The sequence below is a fragment of the Rhinolophus sinicus genome, chromosome 4, assembly GCF_057876585.1.
Source record: "Rhinolophus sinicus isolate RSI-liver-muscle chromosome 4, RSI-T2T, whole genome shotgun sequence".
NCBI lineage: Eukaryota > Metazoa > Chordata > Mammalia > Chiroptera > Rhinolophidae > Rhinolophus > Rhinolophus sinicus.
The window spans coordinates 9,115,847-9,141,782 of NC_142504.1; the positions used below are offsets into that span (position 1 = coordinate 9,115,847).

A 25,936-nucleotide genomic window follows, 5' to 3' on the forward strand; every position below is an offset into this window, starting at 1 on the left:
TGGCTGGGGAGCCTGCAATTACCTGGGGGCTGCTACACTTACACTCTGGCTCTGGGGCTGGGGTGGCTGCAAGGGCTCAGCTGGGACTGTCAGCTGACCACCTGCATCTCCTGTTCATTCATCTCGAGCTTTTGTAGAGCATGGTACCCCAGGGTAGTCGGGCTTTTCCTACAGTAGCTCAGCGCTCAAGCTGGACACTCTGTGGCCTCATATGACCTAGCCTCAGAAGTCTTATACAATGGCTTCCGCCATACTCAATCCCAACCAGACTCAAAGCTGGGGTGCACACCCCATACTTCTGCAGGAGGAGTGTCTGAATCTGCAGCCCTCTTTTAAAACCACACAGGTACTACCCTCTTCCATCTATGTTTTGCAATAATGTCTTATATTTGTTTGCGAACCAAGGCAGTCAGTTGGTGCATAGTGTGACTATTTTTAAAATAAGCATGTTTTAATATAAATTGCCGGACACCTACAGTAACTTATAAAACACATGTTTTGTTTATTTTTAAAGGACTGGGAGATCCTGCTTGCTTTTATGTTGCTGTAATTTTTATTTTGAATGGACTAATGATGGCATTATTCTTCATATATGGCACATATTTAAGGTAAGACTATTAATTGAAAATATTTTAATATGCATTTATAATAATATATATTAGAATAATATAAATAGTGAGATTATCATTAACTTTTGGTTCAACTTTATAGCAATGTCCTTTCTAATATCTACTTGTAGATATAAAATGACTTCCCATTTGGACGGTTTCACCATTGTCACGGCTAACCAAACTGAAAATAATTTTAGAGGCTTAAATAGAACATGGTGAAGATATATGATAATTTTTTAAGTATTCATAGGCATCTGAGCATCAGCAATATATATTGTTTCCATAAACTATAAAGGGAAGGACCACCCATTGTCAAATGGTGTTAATGGCTCTTTGCTAATGTTAAAATAGAAACATGTTTTATGCAGATATTTACTGTCTGACCTGACCTACTTTGTAGTGGAGCAACATTCCTAAAGCTAAAGACTGACACATTTTCTAAGGGTTTTTATGTTTATGTCTCTCTTTTTTTGACGATGCCCCACCTTGTATACTTGTCGAACTGTTTTACCATGAGAGTATCTTTAGAATTCTTTCTTTTCACTGCTTAGGGATCCTTTGTAGTACAGCCCTAGGAGCATAGGTGTATGAGTTTCAGTTGGAGGGAAGGAGCTTGAATCTGCTGTTCTCCCATTAGCTTCTTTGCTTTGGAAGTGTGGCATTTTCATTTTAGTTCCTCGAAGACCTGTTGAATTCTTAGCTCAGTGTTTGAATATGTAGCGTTCCTTGACAAATATTTATCAAGTGAGCTAGTTATTAGATCAATTTAAAATACATTTGCGTATAGATTTAAGGTACTTTCATGTTAACATTTCTGACTAAGCTCTAAGAAAGTTCTTTTAGTTATTTAATTGGGGGGAGGCTGAAATGAAAGTGCACGATTAAAAGATGATGTGAAAATTTTTGGCTTTGAAACGACACAGAAATAACTTAACCTAAGTGTATGGTAATCAGGAGAGGAGGCTGATTTAGGGAAAGTGAGGCCAGGGCGTATCATGATGAACCGAAAGAAGAGAAACTTGGGGCCATTTATTCATTTTGCTGCGTACTGTCCATCCGTCTTGTTGATAGCTTTATTATGTTTGGGAGATTAGATGTTAACTAAGAGAAGTTAAAATATGGAACATGGCGTTGCCAATTTGCTAATCTATAGTTATGCTACTTTTTTCATTGAAGGAAGAATCTCTATATATTTATTAAAGTCATCATTCAGTATCATTCTCTTAAAAATGCCTGTGACAACCATCGTTTCAAAGACTGAAGGTACAATTTCTGTTGCAGAGAATTTCCCTGGGTGTCTGGCTATCCTGGGCTGTCATGATTAAGACTGGAGGACACAAGAGCTCTATGGACGCTCTAAATCGTGGGCAGAACCTGCTAACATTGAGTTTTAATATAATTTGAATCAGTGACGTGGGAAGAACTTAGAATCACTGCCAGTTCTTTGGTTTGCTTTTAGATATAAAAGAAAATATAATGTAACAAAGGTCTTTCAGGGTTGTGACGGGGTGGTGAAGTGTTTTATCAGGTTAACTGACATGGAAGACTTACAGAGTTTTTAAGAAGTGATTGGGAAGGAAGAAGAAGACCTCAGTGAGTTAGGAGGCACTGTCTTCTATGTGAGAATAGAGTAAGGTACCATTTACAAGGCACTAGAAAAATGCCTGCCTTCATACAATATTTTTTAATTGAATGAAGTACATAAACTATGGACAAGAAAAACTTAGCTCTTGGTTGCCATATATGAAAAGCACAGTAATAATATATTATTATCTATCACATATGCTTTATTGGCCTTTACCAATTCAGGAATTCTTCTCCAATGGACTCTTGTGAAGCTTTCCCGCTGTAGGCTATTACTTAGGACTGTTTGTTTATTGAAGAAACACATCTATAGCACTTTATGTACCTGCTCTAATCTAAGCTCTTTACAATCATACTCTTTACGATCATACACTCATTTAACCCTGAGGATTAGCCCTCTGAGATAGGTTAACCATTTGATAGATGAGGAAACTGAGGCATGAGGACATTAAATATGTCTCCCAAGGTCACATAGCTAGTCAGTTGCAGAGTTGGGATTTGAACACAGGCTCCAGTGTGTGTTTTCAACTGCAGTGTTCTGCTATCTTTATGAATACATTTGAAATCTTCTTTCTAATAGTAACTCAGTTATTTGCAGCTTTAGTTAATATGTATTCAAAGACACCAAGTAATGAAGAAAAAGCTGTTACTTTCCAAAGAGAGTAGAATTTACATTTCAGAAAAACGTTTTATAAAAATATTTCAAAAGAGCATGGCACTTAGAAGGATCTAGACTTAACACTATCTTTTCTGGAATAGTTCATTTCCTAGAGGTTCTGAGGTTGCCAGGATTTTGCTGTTCTTACACTAGTACTTCTGTAGGCATTGTTTATTTCTGTTTGATATGTAGAAGTTTACTCTTTCTAGTGTTTCCATTTATCAGGATCCTATTTTGCTCCATTTTTAGTTCTCATACATGTGTGTGATTTTATAGTCATTCTAATAGTTTCTCCATCAATTAATTTTTCTTAGACTCATTTTGTTGCTGTTTTATAAATTTGAATGACAGGTAACATGTTGTGTGTGGCATTTCTGTTCCCTTGAATGTCAGTTTTTGTGATCATACATCTCCATGATTTGTCATCCTCCACATAGTATTGTGCTCCTAACGCCAACATTTTGAATGGTTCGACAGTTTCTGGTGGTTAAGTTTGTTTTTTGAAAGGTTCTCTTATAATGGTTTCCAAGCCAAAATTAGTAAAATGTACTGTTTTGTTTCCTTTCATGGTGAATACGAACATCTGTTTTAATGTTACCTGGAAATTTCTTATGATTTTTTTTCCCTCATAGCTTTTTGTCTGACAAATATCAACAAGTCCCCAAATAAGTTAATTGAACAATTTTCTTTCTGTTACTTTGTTCGACAGCTGGGTATGATATTACTAGTATGTTTTAAAAATTAGTTGTCATTATTTTGTGCACACGTAAACGACTGTGGCATTATTTGACTCTTTGTGATGAAACGAAGCAGCCGTCCCTTGCCCCATCTGTCTCTACCATCCACCATCCCTTTGTCCAGAAAAACCACTTTCAGGTCTCTGAAACCTCAGTGATTCTAGTGTGTAAACCAGTAGCCCATATTCACGTTATTATGATGGTACACATATTGCTTGCTGCTGAGTCAAGTAGTATAAATCATCGTTTACTTGGTAACAGATTTTTTCCTGTAGTTTTCTATATGCCAGGTAACTCCAAATCTACAACTGAAGTGTAAAACTTTTATACTTTGCCAAATGTGTAACATCCATCATTTCAACTCTCCCTCGCGCACCTCTGGTGCCTCCTTCCTGGACCCCTCTGTCTCCTGGTTTGACCCCAGACGGGTCCTTCTCTAGGCTTATCACCCAGCTGTTGTCCTGGGACATGTGGTCACCACCATCCTGAGAATGCCCCCTGTTCTCTCCTGTTCATTTACTGTTGCCTGAGTCCTACACTGTCTTCTTTCTTGATTATTCCTTCATTTTGGAGGATCCCATCCTCAAGCAATTCCCAAGAAAGAGTCGATGGAGGTAATTTAAAAAATACCTTTTATGTTGGAATTTTATTTTACTTTTATAGTTGTTGACTGATTTGGCTAGTTTTAGAATTTCATTTTTCCTTAGACTTTGTTCCACTGTCTTCTAAGATTCAGTATAGCTTTTCAAAAGTTGAGTGTTGTTCAACCTGCCATCACGTTCTTTGGAATGTGGCTTATTTTTTCCTTCTGGCAGCTTTTAGGTTTTTTTTTCTCTATAGTGTCCCAAAGGTCATGATGTGATAAATATTGTTTCATTCTTTTGATCTGGACAGTTCCATTCTTCCATTCTGGGGAAAACTTTTACTAGTATTATTCCTTTGGTGACTTTCTCTTCTCCACTGTCTCGTTTTTCTCAGAATCCTATTGTTTGGACAGTGGAACTCTTGGATTGAAACCTAATTTTCTTAGGGTTTTTTTTCTATGTTATTTTTTTATTGTACTTTCTGAGAGATTCCAACTTTCCTACTGAATTTTGAGTTTGCAGTTTTTTTCTGCCTCTTGCATTGTCTCTTTATACCTCCAGGTCCCCCTTGAATTTGTATTGGGCTCTATTTTTCCATTGAAAGCTTTCTCACAGTCTGTGGATCCTTAATCTGCAATTTATATTTGAAATGAGGCGGCTTGGAAAAGGTAGTTAGAAGGTTGTAAGGTGGCTGGGACTTACTGCGGAGTGGGTTTTCTATCAGAACATTCAAACCGGAAGCCGCTTTGGGGGCGGGGAGGAGACCCAGGCTCCTTTCATCTTGTAGCTCCTTTGTTTACCAGCAGACGGGTAAAGAGAGTCTAGGGGGCTCAGGATTCTTAACCTCCTCGTGCAGGAGTGACACTGGGTACCAGTGACCGTTCCCTGCCCCCGCCTCTTGTCTGTGGACACTTACCATGAGAAGGCCTGAGCACACTCACCCAGGCAGGGGCCAGTATTCACGTCCCTCTTTTCCGTTCCCTCTAATGTACTGAGGTGGTTATTTAAGAAAACTTTGTAATGATCTTTTTATGAATTCCTATACATTTACTGTTTGCTGCTCAGTGTCACTGTGGCCACTCTGACCTTTTCCTCCTCTTTTGAATATTTACCTTTCTTGATCTGTCTTCACTCAGTTCTCCATTGCTTCTCAGCGTTTGTGAGAAAACCTGGCTGTTCTTCTGCAGACATAGCTAGTCATCAGAAAGACGCCTTTTCTTCTGCCTGAGGAACCAACCAGTCAGAGAGCACCCTGCGTTCATCTTCTGATTTTCTGTTTTTCTCCCTTTTCTGTGGTTACTAGAAGTTCATAGTGGCTTCTTTGATTCCAGAAAGAATTCTGTTAGCACTATTTTATTTCTAGATGTGTTCTAGAAGCCCTGAGGGCCTGAAAGATTAGTCTCTATGTCAAACCTCCCTTTTAATTTTGCTCAATGTCCCCTTTCTATCCTGAAGTGAACAGTCGTAGGTAATATACCCAGTTTTCCTCTTCTCTCTTCTCCTTACCCAACCCAAGTTACCTGCGCAGTGACTCGGTATTCTTTTTAGGCTTTGGTTTCGCACAGACTAGCTTTTTATATCAATTCTTTACTCCTCCCCCGTACCCACCTATTTTAAGAAAAGTTGAATTTCATATTCTTTATGCCAGTTTTGCTTCCATTGTTTCATTTGACTTTTTTTTGGTTTTCATTTTAAAAATTCAAGCTTTCACTGTTTATGCAGGCTGCATTTTCGGCTGCAGGTGTGTTTTAAATAGGTTGTGGATTGTACCAGCTCAAACTTTTCCAGCTCCATGGGTTTTTTTTGTTTTGTTTTGTTTTTTTGGCATGTTCTAGTAGCTTGGCCCGCTAGCACATCTTTAATCATCTGGCCTAACAGTTGTATATGAATATTTAAAAGATAAGTATTTCTCTTCAGTATGCATAAATTGATGAGAGTTATTGGTTGAAAATATTGGCGTCTTTACTCGAAAACCTGCCCCTTTTCATGTCATTATATCACTTTCCCCTTGAGTTATATCCTAAATCCAACTCGTCACAAAATTCTGTTGGTTTCTTCCGCCAGAACATCTCTGGCATCCTTGCACTTCTAGAGAGAGCAGGGTTTAACAAAAGGTCCAGGCGCAGGGTGTGGAAGTGGCCCTAGACGCAGCTCCTGGCGTCACCTCGGGCCTGGAGCGGTCAGGGAGCGCGCGGAGCGTTTTCTCGGAGGACAATGATGTTTCGGGGCGGGAGGAAAGGGGAGCCCCTGGCTAGAGGCCGAGGGTGCCGGGAAGGAAGTGTTCACCATGGGCTGGAGATTCTGGAGGCCCCGTCAGCGTGTGGATGGAGGGTCGGGGCTGGGTCCCAGCAGAGGCTCCACGGAACACAGGGCGCTGATGAGCAGCAGGCGCCTACGTCTGGGCCGGGGACCCAGGGAAGTAATGACAGGAAGGTGAGGGACATTTGACCTCAAGTTTCATAAAAAAGACACCATCCATCTTGAGATTGAATAATTCTTATGTTTCCTTTTATGTTTTCATTGACTCCTCAGCTACCTTTTGGGTCTCTGCCGTGGGCAAAGCTCAGTACTAGACACGAGGGCAGCTACAGTGAAGAATTGGGAACTTCACAAGCGAGTAAATAAAATATTCTGTTTCTTGGCCCTGGCAGACAAAGATGAAATTAAAGCCATTAATTAGTTGCTTATAACAGATTGAGTGGGAGGGCTAAGCCGAGAACGTTTCTCAGCCTTCCTGCTTCTCATTCTCTTCCCCACCGTCTCTTCCCTCGGTGCTCCAGTGTCCCCTCCCGCAGGTTTGGGGAAGATGCTCAGCTCTCAGGCAGGCCTGCTGCGCACTTCCTCACCTGGCTGCTGCGGGCTGAAGCCTTACATCTCAACCTGGAGGCTGGGTTCTCTTGATTTAGTGATTTCCAAATGATTCTCTCATGTTCTCTCTCTCAAGCATTTACACAGCGAGAAAACTAACTGCCCGAGTTATTTAATGTCATTTTGAATTAGCTGTGATTCCTTTTCTTTTTTTGTTTGAATGTTGAACTTTGCATGTTTCATCATTCTTTGGTAAATACTAGAGGGAAAACCCTCACTGATTAATGAAGCTTACCAAAATGTGACAATTGCTTTCAATCCATGTGTCACTTAAGAAGAAAATCATCAAATTATTAAATGTCAGAACTGAAAAGTATTTTTAAGGTCTTTTACGTTCTTACCTTCTCATTTTATATCTGAGGCAATGGAGGTGCAAAGGTGAAGGAGACATGAGTAAATGTGGTAAATGTGTTTAGCAAGCTTGCAATGTTTTGCATCATAGGAACTTACATATTTTCTGACAGTTGGTGGTAATATTGCAGAAGAAACTTTTTTTAAACCGCTAGAGAATGCTGAAATATCAGCTGATCAGCTATAATAGAAAAAATTAATGTTAAGTATTCTGATTACTGCATCTTTTCTGTTTAGCAAAATGAAATGACCTCTGTGGTAGTCTCTAAGGATTGCAGGGGAGGGATGTAAATGCTAGGGAACTATTGTAGAATTATTGCAAGTCACATCCTTTGATAGTGATTATAACTCAGAGCATTCCTTGTAGATAAACAAAGCATGAAATGGTACCAGAAAATCTGCCTCCCTGGTTAGTTAAGCATAACATAATAGTAAAAAAATTGATATCCTTGATCTTTAAATAGGGATACAGACAGTCCAACTGAAAAATGTACAAGAATGTGAACAGACAATTGACAGAAAAGAAAATGCACATTGTCAAAAAAACAAAAAACAAACCCACTAAACTGATGATCTGTACAACTAGGCAGGACATACAAATCAAAATAACAGTGAGAAAAAAGTTTCCACCTACCTGACGGGCAAAACGTGACAGGGTCTGGGCCTATCAGGTGCCGTGTGAAAGAGAAGCAGGCCCCTCCTGCGCTGGGGGGCGGCATGTGTGGAGAGTTCAGTCTTTGACTTGGCAGTCTCCCAGTCCATCCTGTAGAAATAAAAGCACCAGTATCTACATGCACAAGGATATTTATTTTAACTTTTTTTATCATCATAGCAAGGAATTGAGAAATATCTGTATGTCCAATAACAGGGAAAGGGATGAACAAATTGCAGTATATTTACACTATGTAATATTTGACTTCTCTTAAAAAGAGTACCTTGGGCTACGTGTATTCACAATAGATTAATTAGAAGAGGAACAAATTTCAGAGGGATGTTAATACTATGATCACATTAAAATATATGTTTGCATGGCTTAGAAAAAGATTTGGAAGGATGGGCACACACACAAATGTTAATACTGATTCTCTCAGGTGAAGACTGTGGGGGAGGGTGGCAAGGAGGAAACCGTTTTTAAAAAATATGTTGACCTCTGTACTTTTTCTCTTGTTGGAATAAATTCAGAATATTATGATAATATAAATCAGCCCCTCCCTCCCTCCCTCCCTCCCTCTCTCTCTCTTTCTCTCTCTCTCTACCTCATTCTTAACCTTTGCGTTGTCTCATCCCCCAATGAAGCCTGGAGTCTTTTGAAGGAGACGTGCTGCGTCTCTGAGGAGAGGCCCCTGACTGACTTCCGCTCCCTGGCCTATGCTGTTCTCACTACTTTCTAGCAACTTTATCTGTCCCTGTTATTTCTGTGATCCATCACTTCAACTACTCTCTGGCCAATATGCTGTTTCTTTGCCCCTTTATGTTCCGTTTCTGCCAGTCCTGGTCGATAACCAGTGGGGAAAAATCACGTAATCCTACCATTAGTGTCTCTGTGAATTTGTGGCTTTGAACTTCAGTTGATCCTTTAAAGACAGCTCTGTGGCCCTTCTGTTTTCCCTCCTTTCCTCTTCTCTTGAGCAGCAAGTGGCTGTGACTCCAACTCTGTAGGGAAAGAGGCAACTCCACTGAACCTGCAGACGTCACCCCGTCTTCTTCCAAGTCTGACCGGCCACCTGTGCTGATTTGTGTTGTATTTCATTTTTTGAAAACAAATGAAAGATAAAAATTTAGCTGAAACCTAATGTTTCACAAGCATGTCCTGTAGAATAGTAGCTCGGGGATGGAGTGTGGTATTTTCCAACTTTATGACTATTAAGCCCTTTTCTGTACGCTCCCCCCCTCCCTTTTCCTGAATGTATAGCATGTATCCCAAGGACAATAGTGTGAGAAATGCTGAAGGACACCATAAATATGTGGTTCTAAAGGGTAAAGAAAAAGAAAAAGAACGTTCAGGTTGCATGATGCTCAGTAATATGACTTAAAAATTTCTTATTCCCTGTCAGTTTGTGTGTTCTGTACATTCGAAGATGGAAGTGATTGTTAAAAAATGAAACTTATTTTGACTACCGTACTTTAGAGGAAATAAGCTATTTTTGTAAATAAGCATAGTAGAGTTCTACTGTGGCTAACATGTTTGTAGTGATGGAAGGTTATATGTTACATTATCTCAAGGTTTTATTAGGACTGACCTGGGTTTCTGTTATTTGAGTTACATTTTCATACTCTCTTTTCCAGCGGCAGCCAATTAGGAGGCCTGGTTACGGTGTTGTGCTTCTTTTTCAATCATGGAGAGGTAGGTCGTCAACAAGTATTTACTTCTAAAATCTTTATGGGTTTTCCTTCTAGAAATACAAGTTTCTTCTTTAGATAGTCAAATAGTCTTTTTAAATTTAGGAGCGTTTACTTACAGAATTATAGGTTTCTTTTTAAAATTTAATTTCTTTAAAATCTACAGTAACATTCTTTAAATGTTTGATCTTACTTTGATTCAAATTTTAAACACTAGCATTTATTTTAAGTCAACTTTTCATGATCATAATATCTTTTATGTGATATACCTCTTAATAATTTGAAGAAATAGTGATTCTGTATCAATTCTTTCTATAATTTTAAACTGAAAGTTCACGTGTTAGCTGTAATAGACATAAGCTAGCCATGGGTATAGTTAACTTCCTTGTGTGGGAATAACTTTTTGGTGTGTAGCAGCTCTGTCGAGTTTGTATTTTAATGTATTTATATTAAACTTTGATTATTATTGTTAATTATTATTAAGTAGTAATTATTAAATGGTGTTTTGTAACACACCATTTCAATTTATGGGGAAAAAAACCTTCTCTTTGTACTTACAAGTAGCTTTCACTTGGTGTATCTCACTTAGCAAATTTAGCAAATAGACCATAACCATGAATTTTTTTCAGTGTACCCGTGTGATGTGGACGCCACCTCTGCGAGAAAGCTTCTCGTATCCATTCCTTGTACTTCAGATGTTGCTGGTGACTCATATTCTCAGGTAACTTGGACTTGTCCTTGGTAGTTGTTGTCAAGTTTGTTCTGCATTCAACAACTTACGCTAGAATTTTTAAGCTTCCATAATAAAAACAAGCAATACAATAAAATAATTAAGATGATGCTGATGCGAGATTGAATTCATAAAGGTATTTTAATAGTATAATTTCAAACTATTCACTGCCAAAAACATTTTCCTAACGTGCCTTCCAGTCTTCTTCCTTTTTCTTGGTGCTGTGCAGATACTGCTTGAGGAGCAGCAAATCTGCGTCTACTTCTTCTGCCATCTGCACTTTCCCAGGTCATTTTCTGCTGCCACCACAGTCTCCCAACAGTAGGCAGGAAGAAAGGGGAAAGCAGGTGGCAGTAGAGTGTACCCTATGAGAGAGACAAAGTCCTTCAAAGCAGAGAACAGTTCGTAGAATAGCTGTGGTCAAACACATGAATACATGTAAGTCTTCATCCTACGTTTGTTTAGGATGCCTGAGAATCAGATGTTAGGGATACAAAGAAACCGCCTCGGTAGACCAACGATGTGTTAGGAGAATTCCTGCTGAAAATTCAGGATTAGACTGGGCTGTCCATGTGTGTCTAGCCTTCAGCAGAGACCCAGCAGAGATCCAGAAACACACAAGTGGGAAGAGCGGACTGAACAGTTGTCTGTCTCCTCTTCTGCTGACAATATGGAGTTTAGATGAGTGCAGCCTTCATTCAGAGGGTAAAAACAAAACAAAATGGGGCCTATGAAAAAGAATGAAGCATGACGAAAACATGAAGGTGACTCGGACTAAGCAATCCCGCCAGTGATCTGAAGAATTCAGGGGAACCCGGTTGAAGTCTGTTACGCCGAACACGGGGTGGGCCGATCCCCTCTGTGACGATCTCAGCATGAATAGAGCCATTGCTTGGCTTTGGCTATTATGCAGTGTTTTTAGACAGGCCTTTCACAGAATGTGAGGTGGGTGGCGAATTCTATGTTAGCTCTCAGTCTCTGCAACTCCAGCCTGATTGTTGTCTCCTAAATTCCTCTTACTATGGGATTTAAAGCTTCTTTAGCATCTTCAAATAAAGATCAAGAGTTCTGTGAACTCATACGCTTTAGCTCTGAGGCACCTGCATCGATGTTCCCTTCTCAGACACCCCAGGGAGAAATGCTGTGTGTACGAACGTCGTCGAACTCCCCGCTGCCAGAATCTTAGCTCGTTTCTCCAACATAATACACATAGCAGACTGCCTGTCAGTCTCCGATTTTTGCTTTGCTTTGACCTCTGCTCCTGTCTTCAACCCAAAGGAGAGCCTTTGCTTCTGCTCACACTCCCTGGCTGATCTGCTCTGACCTGGGCAGCGTGGGTGGTACTGCTGTACCTGCCAAGCCCAGCTGCCTGTGCCCCCTGAGGGATGTACTGCAGGAGGTTCTGCTGGTTTCCTCCTGCTGCCTTAGCAAATCACCGCAAGCAGGTTTATCGTCTTGCCTCTGACAGTTCTGTAGGTCAGAAACCCGAAACTCGAGGGGTCAGCAGGGCTGCTCTCCTGGAGGCTCAAGGGTCAGTTTCCTTACCCTTTCCAGCTTCTGGAGGCCACTGCATCCGTGGCTTGTGGCCCCTTCTTTCTTCAAAGCTAGCAGTGGTGCAGTGAGTCTCTCTCCCGGCAGTTTACTCCAGCCTTGGTCTCTGACTTGTAAGGACCTCTGTGATTACCTTTGGCCTGGATAATCCAGGATAGTCTCCCTATCTGAAGGTCAGCTGATTTGTAACCTTAATTCCCCTTTGTCAGGTAATGTGACGTACAATTTTTGGGGAACGCGGAGCTCTTTGGAGGCCATTATTCGGCCGGCCGGCGTGGGGCTGCCCTTCCTGTTAGAGTCTTCTGTCTTGTTCTCCAGGGCTTTGGGGGCAGGCTCTTTATGTTGTCTTTACCTCCTACTCATTGTTGTGTTAGCCTCATCCGCCTGCTCATTCCTGTCTTTACTTTTGGTTTTTGCAGCAAAGTTTTAGGGGATTTTTCATGGGTGCGGAAGTATGGCGGCTGCTTTCATTTCCCTGGGGTGTCAGCTGCTTTCCTGGTAAATGGGACCTTTTAGCCTGGGCAGACCACGTCCTCCTTTCCTGGAGTCATAGCAGACTTCTTGCCTTTCTTGCGAAGGATGGCAGCCTTCTCTCTGTTGCTCATCTGAATCTTCTCATAGTTCGTCCTTATCAGTGAATTCCGTCTCCTTTGCTGGCGTAGCCATTTTGTTTAGCTCCCGGTTTCCACCTGTCGTTGACATCTCACGATGTCAGGGTCACCGGGTGAATGGCTCAGGTGAGCATTGCTGCCGTAGGCTGCGGGTACTGAGGGCCTGGCACAGAGCTGGAAAAGAGACTCTTCCTGATGCCAGGACTGACTCACAAATAAGGTGAGAAAGGTGTTTTATGTGAAACTGGATTTGTGTTCTAAATCTTTTTAGAAATTCAGTTTTATGTGCATCACCTAATAGCAGCCACAGTGTTACCTGGTTCTTCGTTGTTCTGGCAGGTGCTTATGTTTGTATTTCTGTTTCCTTGGTTCAGTACTGATCGTGCCGTCACCAGGTGGGATTTCCTTGCTCTCCCTTTATCCCTCTCTCCCCCAGTGCGTTCTGTACCCAGCAGCCAGATTAGTAGTAAATTCAGCTCAGAACTCTGTCTCATTACCCATGAAATGAAAACCACATTCAGTGTTCAATAGCGGTGGAGAAAGGCTTTATTTTAGACAATGGCTTTCCACCGTTTTGACTGTGATGTACAAGAAATAAAAAATGCATTTTACATTGTGACCCAATATTCCCATACACACGTGTACACAAATACCTGAAACAAGTTTCATGGACTAGAACCCCTGCTTCACACTCTTATTAAAAAGGCTCGTTCTTATCTAATAAATTAATTTTGTAACTCATTAGTAGGTTACCTGGATTTTAAACTGCTTGACTTAGGGGTGTGATAGAAAGAGTTGGATTAGACTAGAGGTGCTCTTTGGAGAGGGGGATACTTAAGGAAATACAGAGAGGCGTTCCATGGTGACACGCAGTGCCCCAGTCGGTTTATGCTAAGGAAAAGGTCTTATTCAGTCCACGGTACCGACCTACATTGTAACCTCCGTTTGTCGGCACACACTTCACTTAATGGAGCTCCTACATATGTTGGCGGCTTTGTATTGGCTCACTGATTTGGGAGAAAGTAGTTCTTCAAACCAACATGAAAGATAAGATCACTTCACCCTCTTAAAAATCTCCTAAATGACATGTCAGAACCAAAGCGAGGCCTCTGCAGGGGGGTCCAGAATGCCCCCATCTTTTCCTCTTCTCTTTTCTGTCACTTACCTGTGCAGGACCCAGCTTTTATCCCACATCCACATCCTCCACAGACGCCCCCCCCCCCCGCGCGCCCCCAGCTGCTTAGCCCATGTTCTGAGTTCTTGCAGTGCTTTTCTGCACTGTCCTTACACCTAGAATGTGCTGCTCTCTGTGATTTCTTTTTCATAGACATCCTCTGTCTCTCCACGTGAATCTGTTGAATGAAGCGTTAAATATGGTTGATTATGAATTCACCAAAATATAGTTTGAAAAAATTCAATGGATATGCTGACCCAGATGCCCTCTCTCTCTTAGGCTGGCTTTGTTTGTTTCATAGAAAATTGTAATTGAGTGTCAGGAGGTGTACTTTCTGACCCACTGGTTCACTTTATGTCTGGTGTATGTTTTAACCAGATTGTGTTTCGAGATTCTCAGATGCAGTGGTTTGGAGCCATGCATGAATATTTGGTGGTTAAACTTACTGGTCTTTATTTGTCTTTCTAGGGCTACAAAACTTTATCGAGGAAGCCTGATTGCTCTCTGCATTTCCAATGTGTTTTTCATGCTTCCCTGGCAGTTTGCTCAGTTCGTACTTCTTACTCAGGTAAGATGCTTTAATGTATTTCAACTTTATTAAGCTTAGTATGTTTAATTATGTGAACTCATTTGTACAGAATTATAGAACTGACATGTTATATGATTCTGAGTCCTAAAATGTTTTTTTTAATTAATACTTTTAAACAAAGTTTAGGGTAGGGAAGTACATAAAATTTATTTATTAATGGGTATTAATTATTTATATACTAGTAGAATGCATTTATTGAACTCAAATTTGCAAGAGTGCTTTTATCTTTGTTATTCAATATTTGTTAGTGTGCTTGAAAGCGGACTGGTGCTACAACCTTAAATATTTCTCTTCAGTAAAAGGCATTCCTTTTATGAATAATACTGTAAATTCTTAATGCCTAGGAAAAATACACATAGGTACCAGGATAAAAACCTAAACAGTTCATACTCCATATAACTCCCCTGCCAATCTGTAATTTATGTGTCGTCTTTTCATGTACTCATCTCTCCTGCTCTTCCAACAGAGGTCTGTAAAACAAGGTGAAGCTAGCTTGTGGAGAGAGGGAGCAAACCGTGTGTTTATCTCTCCCTGCCCCCCCACTGCCTGTACTTCTTCATTGTGTCGGCCATATTCACATTCGTATTCATATCCAGCAGTTTAAGAGTTGCTTTTTAATGTTCTTTGAGAAGTCTTGCTTGAGGAATGAAGTCAGACCTGGATTTGAGTCTTAACTCTGTTTACTAGTTTCTTGACTTGGACAAACTGCTTACCTTTTCTTAGTTTCAATTTCCTCATTTGTGAAATAGAGAAATTTAAGAACCTACTTTATTGGTCGTGGTTAGGATTAGATGAGATAATGTACATAAAACTCTTAACACATTACCTGCTACTTAGCAAGATGTCAGTTAGGGGAGCTGGGTGAAAAAGGTGAAAGGATTAAGACGTACAAATTGGTAGTTACAACTTAGTCATGGGGATGTAAAGTACAGCATAGAGAATACAGTCAATGTTGCAACAACTATGTATGAGGTGTGATCAAAATATACGGTGAATGTTTAAAAAGATTTATTGCAGAAAAAGACACATGCCATTAATTCCCCTCAAAACACTCCCCCTCCCTTTGAACACACTTATCCCATACATAGTTCCTGCCACTTTCTAAAGCAGTTCTGGAAGTCCTCTTTTGTGAGTGTCTTTAGTTGCGCTGTCGTGGCTGCCTCGATGTCCCAAATCGATTCAAAATGTTTTCCTTTCGTGGTCATTTTGACTTTGGTGAAAGAGCCAGAAGAGTCATCCGGTGAATAAGGTGGATGAGGATACACCGTAATGCTTTTATTTGACAGAAATGGCTGTACCAGAAGTGAGACATGCAGTGTTGTCATGATTGAAGATGAAGTAAAGACACTCAGGAAAGAGGACTCCCAGAACTGCTTCAGAAAGTGGCAAGAATGATGGGATAAGTGTGTTCGAAATGAGGGGGAGTATTTTGAGGGGGATTAATGACAATGTGTCTTTTACTGTAATACATTTTTATTTTATTTTAAACATTCACTGTATTGTTTGCTCACACCTCATATAGTGCCAGGTGGGTATGAGACTAATCGAGGAAATCACTGCACAAATTATATAAATGTCTAACCACTGAAACTAATATAAAATAAGATTGAATGTCAACTGTAACTGAAAAAAAAAGAAATAATTTAAAAAGTAAAAAATAAGTAAAAAGCAGGCTCTGTTTGCACTTAATTCTTTCTTTGATAGCATCTCTTAGACTCTTTTGTCTTCTTTAGTGTGATCACATTTCAAATGTTTTTGGTTTAAAATGTCCCTGAGAGTCACTCCTTAAAATTCGACCCAGTAGGCTGCTGTGTATTGCTGAGACCCTGGGGTGCAAAAAGCAGGCCACCTCCACTAACTGGAATCAGCAGGAACTCGCTCAGTTCCTGTTACTTCCAGTTAGTGGCGGTGGCCTGCTTTTTGGGGGGTGGGGGTGGGGGTTTGCATGGACGAGGGGAGGAGGTAGTGTGCTTCTCTGTGGGGTTTATGTGGAATAACAACACACACTTTTCCACATTTACTCACATCTGTCACTCGTAAGCAGTGCAGTGTTCCCCAGGGATAAGCCTGGATAAAGGCAAACCTTGGTTTTCTTGCTAATGGGAACATTTGTAGTAGATTATTTGGAGATTAAACACTTGATGAAGGGAACTTAAGTTATATGATTAAGTATTTAGCTGTTTAACAGTTAGTTTAAACCATGTTTGCGTAGTAGGAGAAGCACAGAATTTAATTTGAATTGCTTTCTCCGTGAATGAGGGCGGAGAAGTATTGTTTGGGATAATATCTCTATGTTTTACTAAGAGGTGCATTATCATCATTTTAATCAATTCATCTAAATCATGCCAGCATTCTTAGAGTTCTTGGTAAATATGTACACAGTTTTCTCCAAACTGTAAAGAAAGTTAAAAATACCTTTGTTAAGTACTTCTAATTTTACATTTGATAAATTTGATTATAACGAACCCTTGAATATTTGAATAAAGGAAAGAGAACACTAATGGAGATACTTGTAAAGAGTGACTAACAAGCAGGAGTTAATGTATTTTTACACACCCATGCATTATTACATAATCATTTTTTCAGTTTAATGTATCTTCTACAATTATGTTCTAATTGTCATATGTTGTAATTAAATTTTCATATTTTTTGATTTGGCAAGGCACTTTGTAATTTAGTTATACATGTTGACAGTAGAGTCATCCTGACATTAAAATGAGTATTGCTTTGGATAATCCACAAAGGAGATAATTTACATGGTTAATTGAGAGAGCTGCGTATGGAAGCGAAAATATCAACCAGTATTTGCTATATTAATATATGAACCAATTAAATTATAAGTTGGCAGATAAGATGATGGAAACTGAAGAATTCACTTTCAAAATAAATAAAATCAATTTGAAAGAAAAATAAAGATAATCTTTCTTTCATTCTTATAGTCATTGTATGTATAGTTTTTATTTTTAACTTAACTTCTTTTTAAATTTCAGATTGCATCTTTATTCACAGTACATGTTGTGGGATACATTGATATATGCAAACTACAGAAGATCATTTATATACACATGGTAATGGTTTTTAAATTTGTTTTTTTTCCCCATTGAATTTGACCTTAAAACAAATTCCTGATTAGTATTTTATTTAGTTTTGGTTGAAACAGGTCATAACATGATTCCATAATTAAAACAAATGTCAATCAAAAACTGTAATATAATTAACATAGGCCACCCAGAAAATTTTACTTTGGGGTGCATTATCTGATTGAAGTTGTGCCCTACTTACATGTTATCATTAAAAGAGAACATTCATGAAAGAGAAAATGGAATGGCATATTATCCAGGAGCCTTCTGTTAAAATGAAGTGGAATGTTCATTTACTGAGTGCCAGATGTCCGGGCACATGGGACATACCAGTGAGTATAGCTACACATGTTGGTTACAGTCTAGTAGAGGAAGGGGAGATGACAAATGATAAATACAGTAAGTAGGTAAATTGTACAGTATGTTTGAAGGCGATAGGACTATAGAAAAAAAGGAAAGATCAAGTCATGGTACCCCAGGAAGATCAGGAGTGCCAGGTCGGCGTGGGAGGTTGAGGTATCAAATGAGGCGGTCAGGGCAGGTCTTATTGAGAAGGGGGCAGTGGAGCAAAGACTGGAAGTTAGCCAAGCAGATATCACAGAGAAGAATATTCTAGGTTGGTGGGACAGCTGGAGCAAAGGTCCTAAGGCTGGATGGTCAGTTTTGATGAGTGCTTATTCTTTAAAAACATTTTGTCTTCTCTTTGTCATTAGTTCTTACAATTTTGATGATTTTTCTCCCTATAGTTTTAATGTTATTATAATATGCCATTATAATTATTCATTCTCTAATAATTGATACATATAAAAGGACATTTATAATATATAGGGAAGTTAGGAACAAAGTTATAAAATGAACACCATGAGCTTACCCTCCAGCTGAAACACAGGACAGTCGTTACTTTGAACAAGCCCTGGGGTGCCCTGAACACATCCCCCTTACATCTCCTAGTGAGAACCACTATCCTAACTTTAAATTATAATTCACTTGCTTTTCTTTATGACTGCCATATGTGTTCCCAAATAATGTATTTTTATTATTAAATATTAGTACTGTTTTTAAGGTTTGTAGAAATGGTATCCTTTTATGAGACTTAACAGTTTTACTCAGGTTTCTGAGATTTGTATGTTACTAGAGTTTAGATGTTTTCTTTGCTTTATATTTTCCATTGTATAAATAAAGCACAGTTTATTTATCTGTTTTCTTATTGAAGGGATTTAGATTTTTTTTCTCTCTTTTTTTTTAAATAATGCTGCACATTCTTATACATACCTGCGGGGCATATGCGTCAAGTTTCTCTTGAACATTTACCTGGTAGTAGACTTTCTGGGTGGTAAATTATACACATGTTCAATTTCATCATTTAATACTACATCGTTTTTCAAAGTGATTGGACTGCTTCAAGCAGTAATATATAACAGTTCATGTTTTTCTATATCCTTTTATATTTCATCAGTCTGGTAAGTATAAAATGGTATCTTGTCTTAATTCGTATTTTTTCTTAGTAAAGCTGAACATCTTTGGGTATTTTTATGGATTCTGTATTTCCTTTTGCTGTGACATTTCTATTCATATCTTTTACCAATTTTTCTTTTATGTCTAAGAGAAAATGACATCTGTTTTATGCACTGCAGCATAATCCACTTGTTTCATTATTTATTTTGATGCTTGAATTGGTCCCGATTTGGCCTCCTCCTTCAAGCTGGCCTCTTTATCCTTTTAATATGTCCTCTTCATGCTTTCAGCGCTTTTTAAAAGAAATTAATAAAGGCTAAACTTCATCAAACGCTTTTCTACATCTTTCTAGATGATCCTGTATATTTTTTACTCCTTAATATACTACAATGATGAATTCTATTAATTGATTTTCTACACTAAGAAACCTCGCTTTTCTGGGGTAAACACAATTTTTATACATTACTGGATTCACTTTGCTTGCATTTTGTTAGGATTTTTAAATAGCTTTTCATGAATGGGATTGGGCAGTAATTCATCTTTTTTTTTTTTGCACTTGGCTTAATTTTCCCCCCAAATTGTTTCATATGGGTTTGTTTCTTTGTTTTACATTGCAGTAAAAATCAGAATAATCATTAAGCATTTAGATGGTCAATCACACAGTGACGCAGGCAAATGTGGATGAGGACGTTGAGTCAAAGTTATAGGTATAAAAGTACTCACCTGACACAGATTTACTTTGTAGTAGACCTACTTTGGGTAAATGGTATATGCTTTATGGTGTGACTAACTATGGGACTAGTTACTAACTGTGGAATCTCTTTTTTCATTATCATTTTACAAAGTCCTGTAGTTACGTAAAGGAAAAAAATACATAGACTTTGTCTCCAAACAGGATTTCCCCCCACTTTTTTATCGTGGTAAACTACATAACATATAATTTACCATATTAATCTTTTTAAGGGTACATATCAGTGGCATTAAGTACATTCATATTGTTGTGTAACCGTCACCACCATCCAGCTCCACAACTGTTTTCATCTTGCGGAACTGAAACTCTGTACCCATTAAACACTAATTCCTTATTCTACTTCCTCCCCCCAGTCCCTGGAAACTGCCCATTCTGCTTTCCATGTCTGTGATTTTAACTGCTCTAGGAACCTCATATAAGTAAAATCATGCAGTACTTATCTTTTCCTGAATGGGTTTTTTCAGTTAGTATTATATTCTCAAGGTCCGTTTATGTTGATGCAAATGGCAGGACTTCCTTTTTTATGGCCGAATAATATTCATATATAAGACATTTTCAATATCCATGTGTATAAAATTATTTACAATGTTTGCTTGATAAGGAGCTATTTTCTAAAATATGTAAAGAGAGCTCTTAAGGAAAATAACCAAAAAAAATGGGCAACAGGAGTAGGCAGTTCATACACACACACATACATCGCAAAGATAATCAACAAATAGAAGAAAAAATGCTGTATCCTACCCTCCAGTAAACGAATGGAAAGTGAAACAGTGAAGGCACATTTTTCTCATATTAGATTGGCAGATATTTAAAAGAATAATACATGGGTTTGGCAGGAATGTATCAGTAGGAACTCCCATACCCTGTTGGTCAGAGAGTAAATTCGTACAATATTTTGTATGACAATTTTTCGATATTTTTTTCATATTTTAAAATGTGTGTACCCCTAATCCATCAATTCCACTTCCAGTAATTTATCCCATAGATGTGTTGAAATGCACATAAGATACACTCATAAGGGTGTTTATCATAGCCGAGTTTGAAATAGGAAAAACGAAATAACACTGAAACAAACCTGGAAGGTATTTAATGTTTAGCAGCGGTCAGAGGAGCAGTTAATTAAATTATGGTAAAAGTCTAGAGTAAAATACTTTTTTCAGTTATTCAACAAAAATAATTAGATTGGTTTGGGTTGTTATGGAAAGCTCTCTGAAACAACTGTAAAATAAAGCAATAGTGTAACTTATGGGTTAAGTTTCCATTTGTGGTTTTTAAAAACTAGAAACTAGAATTTGTACATTGAATGCCTGGAATGAGACCCAGGAAACTACTGATAGTGATCTTTCGGGGTTTGAAGTGTGGGATAGGACATGGGCTATTTTCATTACATATTCTCTTTCGAACAGTTTGAATTTTATTGTGGGCATGTGCAGTGTTTTTTTGTTTTGTTTTATGTGCATTAATTATATTTTTCTTGGATTTTTCCAGGTTTCTCTTGCACTTTGTTTTGTTTTGATGTTTGGAAACTCAATGTTATTAACTTCTTATTATGCTTCCTCTTTGGTGATTATTTGGGTAAGTGTTCTTTAAGTACATGGCTCACGCCTGTTTTTGAAACTAATGGTTCATCTCTTTATCACGGGCTTGGGATTCGTGATGGTTTTTCTATAAGAACCATCTCGGTGTTTTACGGAATGCATCTATACGTGATAGAGTACTCAAGTACTCACTTCCAGAACAGGAAAGAAACACAACAAAGGGTAATATTGGAAAGCAGAGCACTTGACCTCAGTCTAATTTGTCCTACCGTTCTCCATCCTCATCTTTTCTGTCACCTAAGTTTTGGTCCCAGGGTTGGTTTCAGAAAGATTTCTTTTTCCTCTCTTTGTAGTTTTTATCCTGTTTCCGCTCCACTCTCCAGCCCCCCTTTCCTCTCCCTGTGGCATCATCACAGCAGTGTCTCCTCCTTGTATGGCTGTGATCAGAGGCATTGGTTTTGTAGATTCCCCGCCCCACCATGTTTGTTAGTATGAATTATTCAGATAGTTCAGACCAGGTGATGATTCAGTTATATTTTGCTAAATCACTACACATTTAGATTATCGGGAGCCTGTCTTACAGAATTAGAGCAAATGCTGGAAGGTCACCTATCTCCTCTGACACTTTTGGCAGGATGACCTTCTAAATGTAAATCTCCCTGAATTTAAGGATTTCCAGAGATGTGTATGCCATTTTTATCAATTTGGTTCACATTCCAGTGTTTTGCAACTCTAAGAGGAAAGAATTTATTCCTTACATATAAAATGCATGTGCTTTAGCCGAGGCTCATGTCCTGAAGACAAACAAATACTGCACTGTCTTAATTGAAATGTATTCTACTTCCTAAATAGTCATTTAAGTTACTCAGATCATTTTGGCTTTCTTGATTTCTAGATCTCATTAGCAAATCTGTTTGCTTGTCCCATTTTATAAATAATGTTTCCTTAAGGTCGCCTTTCCCAGGGATATGCCTCTTCCCAATCTGGACCACCACCCATTTCAGGTTGTGTGACTTAAGTGTACTTAGTCATAGAAATTATCAGTGACCATGCGGTGATGCTGTGTTTTCACCAATGATAAAAGGAATCGTTAGCTGAGTTGCTGTGCTTTGAGATTAATGATAGTTCTTACAGTTAGTGAATTCCGTTTGTAATTAGGAACTGTGAAAAGGTACTCAGTTCCCTATTTTACATGTGTATACAGGGACTGCTATGACTCAGGTTAAAGTACGTGACTGTTGGGACTCTCTACCCGGGAGCCATTGGAGGGAAGATCACGTACGATAAAATTGAATCTAAGTGCATTTTGCAGGAAATTTCTTTTTGTTCATTTGTGCACCTACAGTGTGTCAGGTTTCCTACTAGGGTGCATGACACTGAGGTGGATCTTAGCTATGAATTTTGCATATTTTATGTACTTCATAGATTTTGGTATATAAAAATAAATGATGCCAACAGTTACAGAATATAGCATGTTTCTGCATATTGAACTATAAACAAACATTTGCCTATTTTTATTTATAGTTATCACTTTGAAACCTGAATCTTAGCACATTTTGTGTTCTCGGATATTCAGAAACTTCTGGAAAGATTTAATGTGGGTTCTTATATTTACGTTTTGGTCTCCAACCATATTTTTGCAAACTTTGAAGTATAATAGATTTAGACCCCTATAGGTACTGTATTTTGGGAGTCTATTTACCGTAAGATTTGATAGAGGAGTATTTAGTTGATTCATGAAAAACTCATTTGTAGTCTATTCTAAGAGTTAATATTTAACTTAAGGAGAACTCATACAATTCTGAAATTACTTTATACTTCTTGGTTCTTAGGTAAATCAGGGAGGTGTAAAATCAGCCATAAAAATTTATATGTGGTGATTCTGTTTTCAACTTGACGAAGCCACTGACTGACCTCATCTACTGCAGTTAAAGTGGGGCTGTTCCTTCAAGGCAGTGAGCTTGTGGGGATGCTGTGTGGACCATCAACAGTGTACTGAATTTTAGTTTCTTGAGAGTCTTATTAGTCAGAAGTACTCTTTGGTACTTACTTGAATTTATGTCAGTAAGTATTAACTGTATGCTATGTTATTTTCTCCATGCAGGGTATACTGGCAGTGAAACCACATTTCTTGAAAATAAATGTATCTGAACTTAGTTTATGGGTAAGAATCAATCTATTTGAATGCATACGTTTTTCCTTCTCTAAAATATGTCATTGGTTTAATGTTTTACTTTGAAAGAAATGATCTATGGAATGCAGGGCATCTAACAATTTTATAACATATTAAGGCTCAGTTTTAATGTGCCAAATTGCCCTTTCATAAGCAAGTTAAGATTAATATTTGATAAGTAAAGAATTCCATGTTTCTTTCCTAAGGAACAGTGCATGTGTAAGAAACTGTTAGTAAAAGGGGATTTAACTAATTGCTGTATAAATCTTCTATAAGATATATTAATTTTGATAATAAGATTATGTGTTTATATTTTTGTTTTTAGTGATAGCCGCTTGATTTGGGAGTAACATTATTTATTTTAACTTAGGTGCATTTTTTAGCGTTTTTTTCTTGGGTATGGAGATTTATTTCAAGTGTGATTAAAGTATTTATTTTTTTCTTCCTAGACTGTGTCTGTGGAATGGCTATATGAAGCATCAGTTTATTTATTTTTTGTTGTATATTTGTTTTGTAGGTTATCCAAGGATGTTTTTGGTTATTTGGAACTGTCGTACTCAAGTACCTGACATCTAAAATCTTTGGCATTGCAGATGATGTAAGTGCATTTTGCTTAAGCTTGAAAAGAATCAAACAGGCTGAAAATGAATTACAAGAGTTATTAAAACCACTACTTAAACCAAATTCTAAGATGAAGTCTGTTATTTTATGTTTAATATAACAGAAGGTGTCACTGTATACAGTCTGTATTCTCCAAAATTAATTTCTTGACACAGTTATTTTATTGGTCTTTCTATATCACAAAGATTTTAAAATACTGAAGCAAGAAAGCGTTAGAGACTTACGCTCAAATTGTATGTAGTCATTTTTCTCTGGTTTCTTTATAATCCCCTTTTGTAACAGATAAAGACACTATCTTCAGAGCCTCTTAAACTGTCGCTCATGTTATAGCCTTATTCTTTCTTGCCTCAATTTTATGGTCAGTGTTTGTAAAAGGTTTATTTATAAGCCATTATAAGTCATTTCATCCAAGTTTTTGGAGAGAAGTTCTTGTTTTGTTTTGTTTTGCTGTTTGGGTAGGAGACAAAATAAAATGAGAATAATTCTGTTTTATAACTTTAAGGATTCTAGCTGTCCATTATTTTGCTTTGCCTATTTTACTTTGGTATTTTAGTAAAAAAAGGGGAAAAAAAAGGCAACATAGGAACCCACATGGAAAGAGTAAAGTAAACCACATATTTTTTCTGTAATATATTTTAACGGCTGTCTTTGATCCTCCAGTAATAGATTAACGCTGTGGTTTTGCGACTGGGTTCTGTGACATCTCGGCCTTCTGTGAACTCTTCCGTGGGGTCTGTCACTTCCCAGTCCCCCCGCCCACCCCTCTTTCACCAGGGCACTTTAGCTTTAATCTCTTACGTATTGGACATTTATACAGGTTTTCACATGAAAAGGGAATTTTTTGCTGAAAAAGATTGAAAACAACTGGGCTGTTAAATGGGTAGTCTACAACCTGTTGAAAGATTTTTGAAAGTATAAAACTGTGGTCTAAAATGTATTTATTTATTCCTTCATTCAGTGTGTACCTGCTGTGTGCCTGGCGGTAGAATGAATCCTAGAGATACAAAACTGAATAAGACATGGTCTAGTGGGAGATCAGAACAAATCGTAGCAACTGCTATACAGTGGAATGAAAGCTGTGATACACATAAGTACAGCAGGAATGTACAGAGGACAGTCGGAAGCTTCCAGAAGCCAGCTGTGACAGTGAGGGCTGAAAGGTGATTGCGTCACCAGGATGCAGAGAGTGAGCAGGAAGGAAAGTGAAAGAGCCCAAGTCTTAGGTTTTTGGAATCTGTGTCTTCACTGGGGGAAGACAAACCAGTTAAGGTATTGATTCAGGTTAAAATGACTATTGTCATTTTCTCTCACAGCCGAATTTTGTGTTGGGCCCCCAGAAAGGGCTACAAAAACAGTTATTTCCAAATTAGAAATAATTCAGTGGCAACTTGATATTTCTAGAAATCTGTAACATTAATCAAGGACATCAGCTCATAGATGGCCCAGCTGCACAGCTCTTGACAAGCATTTCCACCCACCCTTGTCTATTGAGATAATTAGCCACACCTCCCTGTCCTCAGGGGATCCAGTGAGCCTTTCACAGTGTCATCTGGATTTCCCATCCCTGCTCCTAGTATCAACACTGGTTGGTAGAAGCCTCACGTTGTCTGCCAGGGAAGCTCAGTGCCCCAAGGTTTTTACTGGGTGCTGGTAACTTAGGCACCCTCTGCCCAGTGCGTATCCAAATTCCCGGCTCCCAGAAGGATTGTAGGTGTTGAGCGTAAACCACACTGTTTGTACAGTTTAGGTTCAGTGAGCCACTGTTATCATGTAGGTGGCGGGAGCCTTCCGAAATCCAAGTTCCCGGACGCCAGCCTCGGGCCAGCCTTGCAAGCAGGCTTCCTGAGTTAACTCTGATTGGAACGTCAGGTGTGTCCCCCCTGTTCCTACCTGCCACACCTCCTTGGCTCCTCCATAAGTGTGCGCACCA

At 38.6% G+C, this 25,936-nt stretch overlaps 1 protein-coding gene across 2 annotated transcripts in view; it reads left to right on the forward strand.

Moving 5' to 3' along the window:
- The window catches only part of DPY19L1 (dpy-19 like C-mannosyltransferase 1), a 73,071-nt gene that overhangs the window by 21,433 nt on the left and 25,702 nt on the right, over positions 1 to 25,936 (forward strand). For both annotated transcript variants that reach the window (XM_074340990.2, XM_074340989.2), the window contains exons 6-13: positions 515 to 608; positions 9,680 to 9,737; positions 10,363 to 10,454; positions 14,268 to 14,367; positions 17,379 to 17,456; positions 21,163 to 21,249; positions 23,317 to 23,376; positions 23,903 to 23,983. In XM_074340990.2, coding sequence (XP_074197091.2) covers positions 515 to 608; positions 9,680 to 9,737; positions 10,363 to 10,454; positions 14,268 to 14,367; positions 17,379 to 17,456; positions 21,163 to 21,249; positions 23,317 to 23,376; positions 23,903 to 23,983 — 650 coding nt within the window. The remainder of the gene's footprint in view (positions 1 to 514; positions 609 to 9,679; positions 9,738 to 10,362; positions 10,455 to 14,267; positions 14,368 to 17,378; positions 17,457 to 21,162; positions 21,250 to 23,316; positions 23,377 to 23,902; positions 23,984 to 25,936) is intronic.